Here is a 19,584-nt window from a genome sequence, read left to right as displayed (position 1 = left end):
AAGAGAAATTACGGTGGACCTGCCCCGACAGGGGTGTGTTCCTCACTTGCTGGGCAGCAGGATCACATGATCCTAAAGAGGCTTCCTGTTTGGTGAAGAAGACACGCTCTGTTGCAAGACTTTTCAACTGTTATATTTCTGAGGTAGGCGGATTTAAGTTATCCTTTATTTAGTACAGAGACACTAAATGTTAGTTGTTAGAAGTCCAAGCAACTTTAGTTTACTTCCTGTTTTTGGAAAAACAATGACAGTGACTGGAGTTGGGCAGACGGCCTACATAGAATCAGAAATGTTAGTTTAATTGTTCAGTGGATTATAGAAGAATAAAATTAGTCAAATATGACAAAGATTTGATATTTTTAACTTTTTTATAGAAATAAAAAAATGGGTGGGGGTGGGGGGCTCACATGTTTGCGGATTTAACATCGATACTGAGCTCTTGTCAGAGATCCTAATAAATGTGGGATAAACTTGCGCTTAGGTTATGATTTATGGTGGGTTCCGCCCCCAGACCCTGCTGCGGCGATCCTTTTGCAAACATGGCCGCGTGCAGAACGTAACAGACGTCTGCAGGATCGGGGGGCTCGACCGAATTCTTAGTTTTGCATCTTGACATTAGCTGTACAAAGTCTGAGTTTGATGAAGTGAAGAACAACAATTTCCAGAGGTTTATAACAGGTGCAGCGCCAGGTTTTCATTTTTGGGTGGGCCACGGCCATTTTGGACGGGCCTTGATAAGCAGTGACTTAAGTGAAGAAGCAGGCAGGTCACGCTAGAAAAGTTAGTTTAAAAAGTTTTCCCCCGTCATTTTTATTTCTAAAGCATAAAGTGAAAACTCACAATTTAATTTTCATTTGTTTTTCATCAATATGTAGTCCACAACCGTGCGTTAAGTGGACCGGCACCATGCATTACCTGCACTTCTAATATTTACCTCTCAACTTAGGACTCTTTCATAAGGGCAGAGGCGGTTTTACCATAGGCATAGGTAGGCGGCCGCCTGGGGCCCCCTTCTGTTGGGGGGCCCCCTAGCCCTGACCGCCGGCACCCCTCTGTTAATGCCACAATATTCTTATTACCAACCTGTTGCCGCAGACGGGATTGGACATGTGCACTTCTCATTACCATAATTCCTGAACCGTTCAAGATATTAAAATTCCAAAAGTGCTGAAAAGATTAAAAATGGGGCTTTTCGTGCATATACAATACATTACGGTAGCCACCGGGATTCCCTGTCTTGAGCGCAACGAATCACAGCACAGATTCAGACGTGCTGAGTTTGTCATCCAAAATGCTCCGTTTTATAACTTTTGAAAGGCTGATCAGATTAAAAAAATTCCAACTGTTCCTAAAAGAACATAAAAGCAGCTTTCCAATGATCTATAGCATGAAGCAATCAGAGTTATGGAAAATATCGCTACGAGGGGAAATCCTGCTGTACAGCCTGATTGAAATGGAGCGCAGCAACAGGGTTGAAAGCGGATAACGGAACGGGGAAGCTAATTAGCATAAAAACCAGCATGAAATTATGGAAATACCTCAAAGAAAATCAACACGATCTATTAGGTGTCCCAGAAGGCTGATATCTGAAGACAGTGACCACGAAGACTGACAGATCTCCAGTGAACCAGGATATGAACGTTTGTTCAGTCTTTATTTTTTATTTTTTTATTTGAACAACCCTCAACTATTTGCTAATTGTAAGATTCAGCTTCATTCCAGCATTATTTATCTTTTTACAATAAATAATTACATTTGCTAAAACAAAAGTTTTTGGTATAGCAGCACGGTGTGCCAGAGAAGCAGCCCATGGCGGTGTGAGTCTGCCTGCAGCTGGACAGAAACTGCTTCAAGGTCTACCACATCAAATAAAAACGTCTGAAAGTTTACAAAAATAAATGGTCTTAAAAACAGCTAAAAAAATACCAAGGTTCACACTTTTTAAAGAATAGATGCATTACAGTTCAAGGTTTAAAATTTGCCCAGTAATTTTGAAGTTCCTGTTCAGTAATAAATGTAAAAAAAAAATCAAATCCGTTTTTTGCTTTTTTCACTTTTAAGCTGATTTTTAACGGCTTTAATAGAAATAAATTCTAAATACAAACCATACACTGAAAGCTGAAGTTGTTCTGAAAGAGTTACACACAATTTGCACTTTTTATTACAATTTTACAGCCATTAGATTAAAAAAATACCAGGTGGCCCTGTTATAATTATGGTCATAAGAGGGTCATTAAGACGGCGATGCATAAACAGGAAGTGATTAGTAGTCATTCCACTCCAATCCAGTTAGTGGCGGCAATGCACCAAATTGTTGTTTGCCAAGTGCCATAAGACCACAAACAAGAAGAAGAAGAGAGGTGGGAGTGTTCGTAACAAACTCGGAGCGATGGTCAAAACAGTAAGCATGAAACTGAATTATCCAAGAGAAAGAAGCAGCTTGCTTCATAAAAGCTTTTATTTTCACTTCTGAAAGTGACGTCGTTTTTCGATGTAAACATCAAAGGAAGCAGAAAGGAAAGAATGGAAAATGTTTCAAGGGAGGAAAACATAAACCAAAATGGAAAATAGAAAAAAAAAATAACTAAGGCTAAAGCACAGGAGCACTGACAGGAAAAAGAAAGCCGAGCTAATGTTGAAAGCACTCAAAGGGAGAGAAAAACAGGAAAAAAGAGGAGGACTAATAAAAAGGGAAAATAACTTTTGTCAGAAGAGGGGAGAGTTTCGCAAATCCAGTTAAAGGTAAGATTGTCGAAAATTTACTGTAAGGGGCCCCATGTCTGTGTTCGCCTTGGGCCCCCAAATTGCTAAATCCGCCCCTGCATAAGGGTACATGCACACTGGTAGTTTTTACGGTTGTTCATGAGGCAAAATCTCCGACATTAAAAAAAAATCCATCTTAGTAAAAGCAAAGCACCCAGCCCACCTCTCCAAATGCGTTAAATGTGCATCACAGCCGCTTGGCGCGCCACGCGCACCGTCGGCTACGTCAGCCCAGACAAATAGAGACAGAATAGCGGATAATTCTGTCTGGATGTGGATGGAGATTACATTTTACAGCAGCCTGATAAACATCACCTGTCTTCTAGTCCACGCTATCAGCATTATTTTAATGTGTGTGTGTGTGTGTGTGTGTGTGTGTGTGTGTGTGTGTGTGTGTGTGTGTGTGTGTGTGTGTGTGTGTGTGTGTGTGTGTGTGTGTGTGTGTGTGAAAATAAACAGTCAAATGGAAATATCTGTAACCTGCCATTTAACTGTTTTGCCTTCTTGTGAAGATTGTTGCAAAGAGAAACAACTAAACCTGATTAACCCCAGAGCCAGGCGCACTGAGCTGTACTTCTGACTGTAAATGAGGGGGAGACGATTTAATCGGATCCTTTTCTTTTCAACATGGTTTAATGTAAAGTTCAATCTAACGACACAGAGCCTGGATTTGTATTCTGAACAGGTTGAAAACGTGTAAAACTGAGACATGCGTGACGCGTCTAAAATCCGCACCTGCTCCGCTATTATGGAAATTAAACTAACATAAAATTATTTTAGGCACAGACAACATCCCCACAATTTTGAAAATCTTGCAACGCACCTGCATCTATACCTGGTCGGCCTGGCCCAGATAGTATAGCTTGCTTACATATCTTGGTGGCCTGTCTTTTTTCAGGGTGCAACGAGACTGTTTTTCAGCCCTCTTTCTGAGGGGGTCTGCTTCAGGCTGACCAGGGCCAACACACCCACTGCTGACTGATAAGCCGGCGTATCAGTCAACAAATTCACACCTTCCATTAGAGCAAGCCTCTGATTGGTGGGTAGAATCAGCCTACATGGGCTTCAGGCATGCTCAATTCATCATCATTCATTATCATGCTGATTACCTAGAAGCTGAACATGTCTCTGACTGCATTCCTTGCATACCCAAGCAATTATGGGTGGAATCAACTGGGCCAGGCTGGGGCTGACCCGAGCTATCCGGGCAGGGCCGACCAGGTACAGATGGGAATGGGGCATAAGAGTTTACGCAGGTCTGACCTGGTGTTACGTCGAAATATGTCCCCCTGTAATGTTCGCTCTAGGATCTCTGCGTTCTTTTGTCCTGGGTGAGATAATCCAGCGGTCCGGTGATGTTTCCTTGCTGATGACCCTCAGTTCGTGTGATGATTATTATTATTTAGTTAAACTGTTTACGGTAGGGTCATACAACAGCCTTTAAAATGGGACTCAGTCCCGGTTGACACTCAGCACTAAGGGGTTGGATTAGGGGTTTAAAGCCAATGCAGACATGTAATTTCACCAGTGTGTGATGGTGACTCCTGCTTTTTCCTATGCCCACCAGCTGGATGACTGCAGCCTGAAGCACATGAATGACCGGATGAGCAGCAGGAGGCTGAAAGCTGAGCATGGAGAGTGGAGTCTTATTGGACCTCCATCAGGAGGAGACACTTCTAATCTCCTGGACCAAAACATCTCCACACCCTATTTTATTTATGTGTTGGCATTTTTCTCGGCCTTGGGGGGCTTTCTCTTTGGCTATGACACTGGGGTGGTTTCTGGGGCCATGCTGCCCCTGAAGAGAGAGATGAACCTGAACGCCCTGTGGCAGGAGCTGTTGGTTTCCAGTACCGTTGGGGCAGCAGCGCTCTCCGCCCTGAGTGGAGGCTATTTAAACGGCTGGTTGGGTCGTAGGATCTGTATCCTTGTGGCCAGTTTCATCTTCAGTGTTGGTGGCATCGTACTGAGTCTTGCTCAGGACAAAGTAGTCCTCCTTGTTGGCAGAGTCACAGTCGGTTTGGGAATAGGTGAGTAACTTTAGTGTTATGAAATCTTTGAGCATCTTCAGTGGTTCCCAGAACTGTTTAGCACATTACAAAGACCCAGACCACTGCTAGCTGATGTGTACAGAGCCAAAAACCTGAATAATTCAAACAACTCTATACACACACCCCTCCTCTTCCATGTACCCACCCATCCCAGAACAAAAACACTGAAAATAAAGGAGTGTTTGCGGGTGAAAACATGAAGAGCAGTCACAGATCAGCTTACACGAGAACATGTTGCACTTATTCTTTGACCAGAATAAACTGTCCCATGCTCTCTGGCCAGCTGCATGCATCCAAGCTCAGTTGGGACGGAACAGATTTAGAACTTCATATTCATGTGTTTGTTTTTGTGACGCTGCTTCATGCTGAAATGTTGATTTTGACAGAGTTGTTGACTGTTTTTTGATGCTCAATGGGAACACTTTGACTCTGTGCAGAAACACAACTTTCACTTCCCACATTTCCAGTGCACAGACCTGCGCTGCTAAACCAGAACTTATGGTGCTTGTTAACAGGTGCCTTTAGCTTCACTGTTCAACAACAGAAGGCTCTGAGTTATTATTTAGGGCATCTCTTCACCTCGTGTTTATTTTAGTTCATGTTTGGGTCTGAATCTGTACGTTTAAAGTCTATATAACTACACAATAATTTGATTTCAACATTTAGATGTAACCTAATCTCTTTCAATTAAATGTTAAATATATATGTTAAACATTTTCATTAGTATTTATGTTTAAAAACTGCATTATAATTTCTTAAATGAGTGGTGTAAAAAGTGACCAAATTTTTACTAATCGTTTTTATGGTGCAGATCTAAATGTGACAAAAACCAGCTGCTAATTTATTATTTTTTGTTTATAGTTTTACAGTCAGTGCCCCGATATGGAGGTGACACACACATGAGTTTTGTCTGACTGCATTTCTTCATTCACCAACAGGCATTGCTTCTATGACGGTTCCTGTTTACATTGCAGAGGTGTCCCCCCCTCACATGAGAGGCCAGCTGGTCACCATTAACTCCCTCTTCATCACTGGGGGCCAGTTTGTTGCCAGTGTAGTTGATGGGGCTTTCAGCTATCTGAGCCGTGATGGATGGAGGTAAATGTTTACATTTTTTTCCACCTCACTCACCACCACTAACATCTCACAGGTTTTAAAAGGTCTTAGATTTATGATAAAGTGTTTAAAACTGTAACTGGGGTGTGATTTGGCTGATCCCCCTCCGCTTCAGGTACATGTTGGGCCTTTCCATCATACCTGCTGTGCTGCAGTTCTTCGGCTTCGTCTTTCTGCCAGAAAGCCCCCGATGGCTCCTGCAAAAAGGCCGAAGCGATGAAGCACACCGTGTCCTCAGCCAGATTAGAGGAAACCAGAACATTGATGAGGAGTACGACAAGATCAAAGCCAGCATTGAGGAGGAGAAGGAGGTGGGAGCAGGTAAGGGAACTCTAACAAAGCACAAATATTGATGAAAGGTGGAAATTCATCTTGATCCTTAAAGCTTCTGGTTTTATTTCAGGAGGTGTTGTCATTTTACGCATCCTCAGACATGGTCCTACTCGCAGGGCTCTTATTGTTGGTTGTTGTCTCCAGATGTTTCAGCAGCTGTCTGGAATCAACACAGTCATGTAAGCTCACTCATGGTATCCCCTATTTATTTCCCTCAGCCACCTGATAACTATGCTCAGATAAATGTGTGTTTTCTGCCTTTGTAAGGTACTACAGTGCAACTATTCTGCAGATGGGGGGAGTACAGGACGACAAGCAGGCGATCTGGTTGGCTGCTGCTACTTCAGCCACCAACTTTGTGTTTACCTTGGTTGGAGTGTGGCTGGTGGAAAAAGTGGGCCGCAGGAAACTGGTCCTGGGGAGTCTTTTAGGTGTGCAACTATAATATTTGACATAACTTCTGGGTAAAATGTGAAAAGTACTAGCTTTAATCTTATTCAAGAGCACAGAAAATGGTTGGAGGTTAAGTGGAGTGTATTTGTAGCCTTGTGCTGCGGTGCTGTACTTTTTTTCCCAACACTGAAAGACAAAGGGAAAGCAATAGCATAGTATCATATCTATTTATGTTTGTCTGTTTGTCAACTAAACAGTGCCACTAGATGGCTTTTAATGGGACTTTCTGAAAACAACTGATTAACTTTTGGAGTTAACCCATTTTGATATGGCCATCCCAGCTAACTGGTCATGAAAATACTAAAATTGCCGTTCATCCATCCATCCATTTTCATTCGCTTATGCGGGATGGGGTAGCAACCTAAGCAGAGAGGCCCAGACTTCCCTTTCCCTAGCCACTTGGACCAGCTTTTCCAAGGGAGTCCCATACCCTCTATGCTGCCATTGCCTGGTCTTTAATAAAAAGGACACGATTGCACCACATTACCGCCACGGTCTGAACACTTAAAAATGACCCAAGGCTCCCTGGTGCCGCGACCCGGTTCCCGTCAGGGCTGTGTTCTGTCCCCTCTGCTCCTATCCCTGTACACCAACGACTGACCCCCCAACCACTAGTCTGTCAAGCTTATCAAGCTTGCAGATGACACCACCGTCATCAGACTTATCTCGGACGGAGATGCCACAAGAACAGTTTCGTCCCCTCTGCAGTTGGACTCATGAACGACAATCCTAGGGCTGGCCACTCCAGTCGCTTGGTTTCAGTCACATGACCCTGTGTTGTGTTTGCACCTGAACTGTTGTGCTCTGATCAGTATACTGTCTTGTAGCTGTTTCTCTAATGATTGCCACTTTATATTAATATTTTATCATGACTATTTTCTTACTTCCTATATTTGCTTATCCCCTATTTTTATCTTTCTTTTTGCACCAAGTACTGCAGCAGTTTCCTAATATTGTGATTTCTTGCACATATGGCAATAAAACCCTTCTGATTCTGATCTTGAAAAGTGGTAGAATAAGTCATATCCCCAAGGAATGAGATGCATTTAATTAGCACCTAATGTATTATTATGCAGGTACTGGTCTGAGTCTGACTTTGCTGGCTGTCAGTTTCCTGCTTTCTGCTCAGAACTCTCCACCCGTGACCTTCCACCCTTACGACCCTCAAAATTCAACCTGCAGACAGTATGGGTAAAAAGAAAAACAAACTCGTTCTATTTTCTTACTAAAACAAACTTTGAGTCTTTGGTCACAAATTTATGAAGCAGCAACTTTTGTAATTTTCATCTTGCAGGTCCTGTGAACTCTGCATGTTGGATCCAAATTGTGGATTTTGTTACCGTGAAAATGGGACCGTGGTGTTTGAAACCTCATGCGTTCCTGTCAACCTGGCGTCCACTGATCATGCAGCCTGGGGAAGGTCAGAAAATCTCATTAGTTATGCACACTGATGCGCGCATCAGTGTTTTGCACTAAACGTAAGTGTTACTTGTCACTCTTGTATAGACTGGATAAGATCAAGCCCATCTTCCATTTATTTTTCCCTCCAGATGTTCTAACAGCACAGAAGGAAGTGACAACCTAATTTGGGCGTACAATTACTGTCCCACATCCTACTCCTGGGTTGTTCTGATGGGCCTCGTCCTCTATCTTGCATCATTTGCTCCAGGTCTTTGTTCCGTTCTCTACTTTGACTTTAACACGTGTCTAGCTAGCTCACATGATATTTAATAGGTAGGAAAAAAGTCCAGTTTTACAGGAAGTCTGCAAAATATCTGCTGAACTTCTGAAGGTTCCACTGAACAAATCTGCTTGACTTGTTTACACCAAGAATGTTTTTCCCTTTTTTTCCCCACGGTTTTCAAACTAACCCAATTCTCACCTTTGGTAATGTGCTCTCACCAGTGACTTAATTAGCTACATCTGTTCTATCCCCTGTTAACACAAATATCAAATCGACCAATCAGATGGCGGCATTTATTTATCTTCCTGTGGTAAAAACCACCTGCTGAAGTTCAAACTGAGAAGAAAGGAAGTTGAAGAGCCTTTACAAATGCAGGGTGCTGGTACCAGACGAGCTAGGAGTAGTTCAGAAGCTGCTGATCTACGGAATTTCAACATTTATTGTACATGTTTATAATTCCGTTCTAAGTCAGGGACTCCAAAGTGCTTTACAGTAGGGCTGCTCAATTAATCGAATTTTAATCACGATTACGATCTGAGTTTTGAACGATTATAAAAAACAAAACAAGCCGATTATTTGCTCCTCCCGCTTGCGCTGCCCTGAGTTGCAAATGAAGCGCTCCTCCACAGTGTTGCCAACTTAGCGACTTTGACCCTATTTCTAACAGCTTTTCAGACCCCCTTCTTGACTTTTTAATCCTAAAAGTACCTAGCGAACACCTCAGAAACATCTCTGGTAACCCTTAGCTACTTTCTGGATAACTATCGTCGACGTTTCCTGCAGGTTAGCTAAACACTCCGCCTGCACTCCGGACCGTTCTTCAGGACATTAGGAAAGGGAATGATGTAGTGATGTGTCAGTCGCTAAAGACAGCTCTCGGAGCCGCCCTGCTCCCTGTTGGAGTAACCAGAGTGAGTGACACACACACCGCACCTGCGGACTCCTGAGCCGCTAAAAACAGCTAAATGTGCGCGTGCGGCGCGCTAAACACACGTGCAGCTTGCCCCTGATTGCTGTGAGACCGGGTTGGGGGGTGGGGGGTGCAGCTGTGGTTGGGACAATTATTACATTAACTGATGGACTTGTAAATAAATAGTTTGTAAATAAGGTAGAAATAACTTCCTCACGCTGATAAATAATAACTAATCTCTCTGAGGACACGGTGCTAGTGCACTCTCCTACAGCACCTTGACACAACTCAATAAATGTTATGCAACATTTTGTGAACATCAATTTATTTGCATTTATTTGTTATAAATGCCACTGTATAATTCTTGCTGTCAGTATTTGCAAGATATTGGTATTTGGTTCTGTACTGGTTAGACTTAAATGAGTTAAACCAAGGTCTACAGCCCTTGGGTCATAGACTATGAGCTATAAGTATATTGGTCTTTTATACAGGGAATCAGGAGTTCTTTTAGTGATCATCTTGTTTCTTATTTTTGTCCTGATTGTGCCCTGAGCAATTTTATGACTGAATAAAAACAAATAAAATCAACATAAATTGAAAAATCGTCCTAAATAATCGTGATCTCAATTTCAGTCACCATAATCGTGATTATTATTTTTGCCATAATCGAGCAGCCCTACTTTACAGTACAATCATGCACCCACACACTACATTGTAGCCACAGGGTTACACCGACAGAAGCAAGGCTGCAGAACACAGGCACCACTGGTCCCTTCTCCACCACCAGCAGGCAGGGTAGGCGGAGCATCTTGGCCAAGGACACAACAGTGCTGGAGTTTGAACTGACCACCCACCAGTTACAGGGTGACCTCCTAACCTCTGAGGCTACACCAACCTATTAGAACCAACAACCATCTCTCAAATTTACAGTGAACTGTCTGAAAGAGAGACGCCTTCCAGTGAGCAGCAGCCATGTGGATGAAAATGTCTTCGTTAGGACATGGGTGTCAGTTTCACTGCTATGCAGATGATACCCAGGTATACGTGCCTTTTAAGAGGGGCCACAATCATGCTTTGCAGTTTCTGTTAGATTGTCTCATTGAGGTTAGGTAATGGATGTTTCTAACTGCCTTCTTTTTAATGATAAAAAGACAACGGTTGTAGTTTTTGGTCCAAGGACTTTGTCTAGGGTGGGTGCAGTGGACCTCGGTAAGCTCGCCCCATTCTTACAACTGAGTGTGACTTCTCTGGGTCTTGTGCTGATGGGGATCTTGTCTTGGACTGGCTGATCAGTGCGGTGACTAAATCTAGTTTTTATCAGTTAAGAAGGGTCGTCAAGGTGAAGACCTTGCAGTCCAAAAAGGATTTTGAAACCGTAATTTATGTGTTTATTACATCAAGGCTGGATTACTGTAATTCTTTGTACCTTTGTGTTTCACAATCCCACCTCTCACGTTGGTGCAGAATGCTGCTGCACGGCTGCTCACTGGGACGAAAAAGATGGAGCATGTTTCTCCTGTCCTGGCCTCTCTGCACTGGCTGCCTGTTTGTTTTAGAATCCAGTACAAGGTGCTTTTATGGGCTTTTAAATCTCTGCATGGCCTCGCTCCAGTTTATCTCTCTGAGCCACTGGTTTTTACTCCCCTGGAGTAAAAACTTCTTCATCATGAGTCGGTGCAGCAGGACCTTAAATGGCCCATCTCTGAAGAGTCAGAACCAACTTTATCAATGTGCTGTCCTCATGTTTTATACGAAGTGCTCATTTTTTGTTCGGTTTATAAAACGGCTGCTGGTAGAAGATGATAATCCACTAATTCTAATACTAAAGGTGAAATTAAACCATTATTATAAATTAAAATTTCCAGATCTGGTGCATTTTCTCACGGCACAGATTATGTATAAAGCAATAAATAAACTACTTCCTGACAACATTCTAAAATAGTTTTCTAAAAGGGAAGGAGGATACAATCTGAGGGGTGAGTTTAACTTAAAATATCCTTGTATCCGTACAACATAAAAACGTTTTTGCATTTGTGTGTGGAGTGAAGCTGTGGAACAGTTTTAGTGCAGATATGAAGCGATGTCCGAGCATGAGGCAATTTAAAAAGCAGTTTAAGGATTTGGTTTTTGCAGAAAACAAGGAGGTTGAGAATTGATGATCTTGTACAATATTTTCGTTGACATAATTGTGCACGGGTACGTTGCGGTGGGTATCTCTATGTTCGTTAAAATATACATGTCATATATACTGAAACTATACGGAGGAATGTCTGTAGGCTATTGATTGTTAGAGTGGAAAGGGGGTGGGATTAAATAAGCTTAAGCTTCTTCCTGCTCCTTTTTGATCATTGTAGTATTTTTTGTTTTTATTTGTTTTTTTTTCTCTGTCTATTTCCTTTCTTTATTTTTATGTACTGTTTTTTAATATGTTCAAAATAAAGATTCAATCAATCAATCAATCAAATTACCTCCCAAAGCTAATTTTAGAACCGTGTTTTAAAGGTCAGGATCTTTAAGGCAGGCAGGTTTATTATATTAAAGAAAATAATGTATAATTAATTCGTTTTTGTGTCAGTATCTCCTTATTTTTCTGTTATTTGCTCCATTATTTTGAGGATTTTGTATGTGTTGTGAGGCATGCCAGAACTAGATTTAACATAATGATGAACTAATGGTTAGTATCTATGTGTTACAGGTATGGGCCCCATGCCGTGGACGGTGAATTCAGAGATCTACCCACTCTGGGCACGCAGCACAGGCAACGCCTGCTCAGCTGCTGCCAACTGGATCTTCAATGTTCTTGTGTCGCTGACTTTTCTACACGTTGCACAGTTTCTGACGTATTACGGTAAACCTCTCTTGACTTGCTTTTTTTAAACCCATAATAATTTTGCCCTGGCTGGTGGTTTACTTTTGTCCTTCAGAATAAAAAAATAACATGAAGACATATTTCTAAACTAGAATAGAGCTTTACAGTCATTGTCTTTTTGTTCAGCAGCTCGCCAGGAGGCTTAGAGTGTAAATAGAATAAGTATGGTCAAATTTGTACACCAAATATTTACACAGGTCGTGGCTGGATGAACCTTGTGTGCTCTGTAAACAGGTTTGTGTAAACGTAGTACTTCAGTCATGCGGGGAATTTAGATGTTTTAGTTTTTTACTTTAGCCGTAACTCGGGACTTGACTCAGAAAGTCTGACCTGTGATATTGACGAGGCAGGACGAGCTATAACTTTATGAACCAGCCGTTTTATTATTCACCTGTGTGCGCATTGCAGTCATGTCTAATCACGCTAGCCTCACGCTAAACTGATGTCATGATGCCCCCTCCACCACACGTGCCTGAACAAAAAACTTCAACACACCACAGGGCTGAATGACTTTTAGGAAAAGTGTGAATTGCCATTTTTCTGGAAAAAAATTCAATTCAATTCATGATCATCATACCATCAAAACGTTAAAAGCTATTAGGCTAATGACGTAAGGAAGGTGGGAATAGCTTTTAGGTGTTTTAGTAACAAAAACATGCATGCAGGGTTTAGCCAGCATCGTTTTACTGAGCTGGCTGTTGTTTTCTCACAAAAACACTGTTCTAATACTCAGCTCTGAGTTTAAAAGAATATTTGCACGAACAACATTAAAGCAAACATGTATTACGGTGCATGGAGTAAAATTATGGTATCACTTGGATGATGGCTTGAAAAAATGTTCCACCACTGATCAATTTAAGAACATTTATAAGGAGAAAATGATAAAATCCTATGATTGAATAAGTTACTGATGGTGGATATTGTTATGATTTAATTGTGATATTGCTTGCAAAGAAAAGAAAGATGTATGTTTGGTGGCGTTTAAGGCCATATTGTAAATAGTTTTGTATTTAGTAGAAGGGGTAGGTCACATAAGATTTTTCTTCTTCCTCCCCTTTTTCACGTGGAAGTTTGTGTTGAGAGTTAAAGATGAATGAAGTTGCCAAGTGGAAATGAACAAACTGTGATACACATTGGACATGGTCAAGTCGCTTTAGTGTTATTACGGATGGGTAAACCCCATGCTGCTGTTTCAGGGAGCCAGAGAATGGGTCCATCCATCTCACATTCACGAACTGCTGAGTGAGGGGCCGAGCATTAGGGTCGGAGACAGACAGCCTTAGCCTTAGCTGTAGCAGCATTAAGAAAAGAAATGGAAAAGCAAAGCCCTTTTAATATCACCAGCTAGTGTTTATGGTTGAAGACAACATTTAGATCAATGAAGAGCAACAACTGTTGTTTAAAGCAGCTTTTATAGAGTGGGCTGGTACTGTTAACAGGGTTTGTCTCACGATGTGTTATCTAACTGTCTCCCTACACTGTGATCTTTCCTCAGGTGCGTTCTTCATGTACACAGGCCTGGTGGTGTTGGCTCTCCTCTTCGTCTTTGCCTGCCTCCCAGAGACAAAGGGCTTGCAGCTGGAGGACATTGAGAACTTGTTCACCGGGCAGCTCTGCTCCTGCAGAGGCTCTGCTTACAATGACATGCGTCACATCCACTACATCCGGGTAAAAGGCAGCAACTGCCTCCAATCCGACAACGAGGCTTCAGATGTAGAGTAGAGCGGGCAGATTTTCTCTCTTCGCTCTTCTTTTGGGGACACTTTTCTTCTCTGGTTTGAGGACTGCTCATGCGGAGACGTTGGGATCAAAAACACAGATTACAGCAATCGTTATCTGCACCTGGGCATTACTTTAGTTTTCCTATTTTATCAATATTTCAGTCACTCTGAAAGGGAATCAGGCTCCTTCATTAGTAACAGTTACAGAGCTTAAAGCAGAAATCTGGAGTTTATTCTCAGAGGGCACCTTCAAGAGGCAGAAAAACGTATTGCACTTTACGCCCCGCTACCACCTCTCACGCACACCTCTAGCCGGCCAACAGAGCAAAAGCACACCATTTTACAATTATTCTAACACCATGCCATAAAACGCTATAAATATATATATATATTAAGATTTACTTGTCCATAAGAAATGTCCTAAGCTCTGCATCAGTCTAGGTACATCCGTAAACAAGCACACCCACTCTGTGATTGGCAGCTGTTCATAAGCGGATGTGTAATGCTATTGGCTATTGCTGAGCGGCACTCACTTCAATTTGCACAGAGCTCTGCGGGACGGGGGAGAGGCTTAGCACAAAATAAATAACGTATAGCCTATCACAGTGCAGGGTAAGGGGGGCTGGCTACCAAACATCACTGGGTGAATGAAAGTGTCTTTTCTGCTGTTGTTAGATTGATAAGATTATTTAATACCAAATATGGTGAAGAAGTCTTCGCATGACTACAGTCGGATCTCCTTTTAGATACTCTGGGAAAGTCCAAACCTGACTCACCAACAAGAATGTGTGTGTGTTATTATCTCAAATTAAGAAAAAATTGCACAGAGAGTCCTGGTGAATTGTGCCACATTTTCTGTGAGACACACTCTTGTTGAAACCACTAACACGGGGTTTGTTGTTTGAATCAGGACAAAAACTACTAACTGAGGCGTGTCCTCTTCACAGTGACAATCTACACGATGGACGAAAACCAAATGGGTGTCTTTTATTTGATTTCATTTGGGCAAATGTGATACTGAAAGTTTACTTAATGCCGGATTGATAGAATGAGTTCTCCACATTTTTTAGCGAGGTTCTGATGTAAGGCCAGCACCCTATGGAGCAGTGGACCCGGACACTTCCATAGCCTATATAACTGTAAGTACTGTACCGAGATGTGAAAAGCCATGGATTACAGTGAATACGCCTCTGTAAAGTACAACTTCATGTGTTTGTTCTTTCAGCTGAGATAATCGTGACCAAGTATCCAGTGAGCAGCATGATCTTGTGTTTTGTACAAACTGTTTGCACTGTTTCACTTTGATATAAGGTTTATTTTATTGTGACAAACTCCAGGATTTCTCACATATCAGTGATGTAATCATGCCGTACAAATCTGTAAAATGTTTGCTAATTGCACTAAATATGGCAATATGTTTGTATCTGCCATGTTTGTTACAAATTTCATTTTGTCTGATAGTCGTGTGTTTTATATAAAACCAATCAATTTCATTCAAAAATAAACAAAACTTCTCAGTTTGACTGACCTATACTGAGATCACAGTTATAGGTTTATTCATACGGTGGACACAAGCGCCTATGCTCAGAGCGGTGTGTTTGGATCTTGTTGCTTTTATGTATAATTATTTATTCTAGGAAAATACAAACTACCGTAAGTCCATTCCAGAGCGCCTGAAGCAAGCTCCCTCCTCGGGGTGGAGATAACAGGAGCTTGGACTAGAGCCACTGCTCCTCTTCATTAAAATGTGTTAGCAGAGGTGGATCAATCAATCAGATCAATCAAATTGTATTTGTATAGCACCTTCTACAACCTGAACAGGAGCTCAAAAACATAGCTCATGCAGCTGATTTGGACGTCTCCAGGTTTTCTTGTTCTAGAAGCTATTTTGGAGGAGACCCTGGAGCAGGATTGTATATCCTGTTTGGTCTGGGAACACCCCAGATCCTCCCATCAGGAGCTGGAGAGTCCCTGGAGGAGAGGGATGTCTGGGTGTCCATCTTGAATCCAACATCTTTGTGATATTCTCAGATAAGTCAGTGATGGGTGGGTAGGTTATGGGTGGATAGATGGATGGGTGGGTAGGTTATGGGTGGATAGATGGATGGGTGGGTAGGTTATAGGTGGGTATATGGATGGGTGGGTAGGTTATAGGTGGATAGATGGATGGGTGGGTAGGTTATAGGTGGGTATATGGATGGGTGGGTAGGTTATAGGTGGATAGATGGATGGGTGGGTAGGTTATAGGTGGATAGATGGATGGGTGGGTAGGTTATAGGTGGATAGATGGATGGGTGGGTAGGTTATGGGTGGATAGATGGATGGGTGGGTAGGTTATGGGTGGATAGATGGATGGGTGGGTAGGTTATAGGTGGATAGGTTATAGGTGGATAGATGGATGGGTGGGTAGGTTATAGGTGGATAGATGGATGGGTGGGTAGGTTATGGGTGGATAGATGGATGGGTGGGTAGGTTATGGGTGGATAGATGGATGGGTGGGTAGGTTATGGGTGGATAGATGGATGGGTGGGTAGGTTATAGGTGGATAGATGGATGGGTGGGTAGGTTATAGGTGGATAGATGGATGGGTGGGTAGGTTATGGGTGGATAGATGGATGGGTGGGTAGGTTATTGGTGGATAGATGGATGGGTGGGTAGATTATAGGTGGATAGATGGATGGGTGGGTAGGTTATAGGTGGATAGATGGATGGGTGGGTAGGTTATAGGTGGATAGATGGATGGGTGGGTAGGTTATAGGTGGGTAGGTTATAGGTGGATAGATGGATGGGTGGGTAGGTTATGGGTGGATAGATGGATGGGTGGGTAGGTTATGGGTGGATAGATGGATGGGTGGGTGGGTAGGTTATAGGTGGATAGATGGATGGGTGGGTAGGTTATAGGTGGATAGATGGATAGGTGGGTAGGTTATAGGTGGATAGATGGATGGGTGGGTAGGTTATAGGTGGATAGATGGATGGGTGGGTAGGTTATGGGTGGATAGATGGATGGGTGGGTAGGTTATGGGTGGATAGATGGATGGGTGGGTAGGTTATAGGTGGATAGATGGATGGGTGGGTAGGTTATAGGTGGATAGATGGATGGGTGGGTAGGTTATAGGTGGATAGATGGATGGGTGGGTAGGTTATAGGTGGATAGATGGATGGGTGGGTAGGTTATAGATGGATGGGTGGGTAGGTTATGGGTGGATAGATGGATGGGTGGGTAGGTTATAGGTGGATAGATGGATGGGTGGGTAGGTTATAGGTGGATAGATGGATGGGTGGGTAGGTTATAGGTGGATAGATGGATGGGTGGGTAGGTTATGGGTGGATAGATGGATGGGTGGGTAGGTTATGGGTGGATAGATGGATGGGTGGGTAGGTTATAGGTGGATAGATGGATGGGTGGGTAGGTTATAGGTGGATAGATGGATGGGTGGGTAGGTTATAGGTGGATAGATGGATGGGTGGGTAGGTTATAGGTGGATAGATGGATGGGTGGGTAGGTTATGGGTGGATATATGGATGGGTGGGTAGGTTATAGGTGGATAGATGGATGGGTGGGTAGGTTATTGGTGGATAGATGGATGGGTGGGTAGGTTATAGGTGGATAGATGGATGGGTGGGTAGGTTATGGGTGGATAGATGGATGGGTGGGTAGGTTATAGGTGGATAGATGGATGGGTGGGTAGGTTATAGGTGGATAGATGGATGGGTGGGTAGGTTATGGGTGGATAGATGGATGGGTGGGTAGGTTATAGGTGGATAGATGGATGGGTGGGTAGGTTATAGGTGGATAGATGGATAGGTGGGTAGGTTATAGGTGGATGGATGGGTGGGTAGGTTATAGGTGGATAGATGGATGGGTGGGTAGGTTATGGGTGGATAGATGGATGGGTGGGTAGGTTATGGGTGGATAGATGGATGGGTGGGTAGGTTATAGGTGGATAGATGGATGGGTGGGTAGGTTATAGGTGGATAGATGGATGGGTGGGTAGGTTATAGGTGGATAGATGGATGGGTGGGTAGGTTATAGGTGGATAGATGGATGGGTGGGTAGGTTATAGGTGGATAGATGGATGGGTGGGTAGGTTATGGGTGGATAGATGGATGGGTGGGTAGGTTATAGGTGGATAGATGGATGGGTGGGTAGGTTATTGGTGGATAGATGGATGGGTGGGTAGGTTATAGGTGGATAGATGGATGGGTGGGTAGGTTATGGGTGGATAGATTGATGGGTGGGTGGGTAGGTTATAGGTGGATAGATGGATGGGTGGGTAGGTTATAGGTGGATAGATGGATGGGTGGGTAGGTTATAGGTGGATAGATGGATGGGTGGGTAGGTTATAGGTGGACAGATGGATGGGTGGGTAGGTTATAGGTGGGTAGGTTATAGGTGGATAGATGGATGGGTGGGTAGGTTATGGGTGGATAGATGGATGGGTGGGTAGGTTATAGGTGGATAGATGGATGGGTGGGTAGGTTATTGGTGGATAGATGGATGGGTGGGTAGGTTATAGGTGGATAGATGGATGGGTGGGTAGGTTATGGGTGGATAGATGGATGGGTGGGTAGGTTATGGGTGGATAGATGGATGGGTGGGTAGGTTATAGGTGGATAGATGGATGGGTGGGTAGGTTATAGGTGGATAGATGGATGGGTGGGTAGGTTATGGGTGGGTAGGTTATAGGTGGATAGATGGATGGGTGGGTAGGTTATAGGTGGATAGATGGATGGGTGGGTAGGTCATAGGTGGATAGATGGATGGGTGGGTAGGTTATAGGTGGATAGATGGATGGGTGGGTAGGTTATAGGTGGATAGATGGATGGGTGGGTAGGTTATAGGTGGGTAGGTTATAGGTGGATAGATGGATGGGTGGGTAGGTTATGGGTAGATAGATGGATGGGTGGGTAGGTTATAGGTGGATAGATGGATGGGTGGGTAGGTTATTGGTGGATAGATGGATGGGTGGGTAGGTTATAGGTGGATAGATGGATGGGTGGGTAGGTTATGGGTGGATAGATGGATGGGTGGGTAGGTTATGGGTGGATAGATGGATGGGTGGGTAGGTTATAGGTGGATAGATGGATGGGTGGGTAGGTTATAGGTGGATAGATGGATGGGTGGGAGGTTATGGGTGGATAGATGGATGGGTGGGTAGGTTATAGGTGGATAGATGGATGGGTGGGTAGGTTATAGTCGGATAGATGGATGGGTGGGTAGGTCATAGGTGGATAGATGGATGGGTGGGTAGGTTATAGGTGGGTAGGTTATAGGTGGATAGATGGATGGGTGGGTAGGTTATAGGTGGATAGATGGATGGGTGGGTAGGGTATGGGTGGATAGATGGATGGGTGGGTAGGTTATAGGTGGATAGATGGATGGGTGGGTAGGTTATGGGTGGATAGATGGATGGGTGGGTAGGTTATGGGTGGATAGATGGATGGGTGGGTAGGTTATAGGTGGATAGATGGATGGGTGGGTAGGTTATAGGTGGATAGATGGATGGGTGGGTAGGTTATAGGTGGACAGATGGATGGGTGGGTAGGTTATAGGTGGGTAGGTTATAGGTGGATAGATGGATGGGTGGGTAGGTTATAGGTGGGTAGGTTATAGGTGGATAGATGGATGGGTGGGTAGGTTATGGGTGGATAGATGGATAGATGGATGGGTGGGTAGGTTA

At 43.3% G+C, this 19,584-nt stretch overlaps 1 protein-coding gene across 5 annotated transcripts; it reads left to right on the top strand.

Annotated features, from left to right (window-relative positions):
- LOC107388330 (proton myo-inositol cotransporter) lies at nt 1-15,431 on the top strand. 5 transcript variants are annotated; one of them, XM_015963792.3, is made up of 13 exons: nt 1-143; nt 4,331-4,793; nt 5,753-5,912; nt 6,046-6,251; nt 6,334-6,442; nt 6,531-6,694; nt 7,793-7,907; nt 8,011-8,136; nt 8,267-8,385; nt 12,006-12,158; nt 13,675-13,847; nt 14,971-15,039; nt 15,126-15,431. In XM_015963792.3, the coding sequence occupies exons 2-13, from the start codon at nt 4,355-4,357 to the stop codon at nt 15,132-15,134; spliced, it is 1,842 nt and encodes a 613-aa protein (XP_015819278.1). In that variant the 5' UTR covers nt 1-143; nt 4,331-4,354; the 3' UTR covers nt 15,135-15,431. The 5 variants fall into 5 exon arrangements, 4 of the variants coding, with proteins under 4 accessions (XP_015819278.1, XP_015819281.1, XP_015819280.1 ...); XR_008559488.2 differs by having other exon boundaries at nt 13,675-15,039; XM_015963795.3 differs by having other exon boundaries at nt 14,971-15,431.
- The last annotated feature ends 4,153 nt before the right edge of the window (nt 15,432-19,584 follow it).

Source organism: Nothobranchius furzeri, chromosome 4 (assembly GCF_043380555.1).
Source record: "Nothobranchius furzeri strain GRZ-AD chromosome 4, NfurGRZ-RIMD1, whole genome shotgun sequence".
In the NCBI taxonomy this organism is placed as follows: Eukaryota; Metazoa; Chordata; class Actinopteri; order Cyprinodontiformes; family Nothobranchiidae; genus Nothobranchius; species Nothobranchius furzeri.
This window is presented reverse-complemented; position numbering and strand designations above follow the sequence as displayed.

Coding starts and splice junctions, on each gene's coding strand:
- LOC107388330 (XM_054732730.1), top strand. CDS start 4,298: ATGGTGACTCCTGCTTTTTCCTATGCCCACCAGCTGGATGACTGCAGC. Junction 6,443..6,530: donor TCTGGAATCAACACAGTCAT/GTAAGCTCACTC, acceptor TGCCTTTGTAAG/GTACTACAGTGCAACTATTC. Junction 8,137..8,266: donor GATCATGCAGCCTGGGGAAG/GTCAGAAAATCT, acceptor TTTTCCCTCCAG/ATGTTCTAACAGCACAGAAG.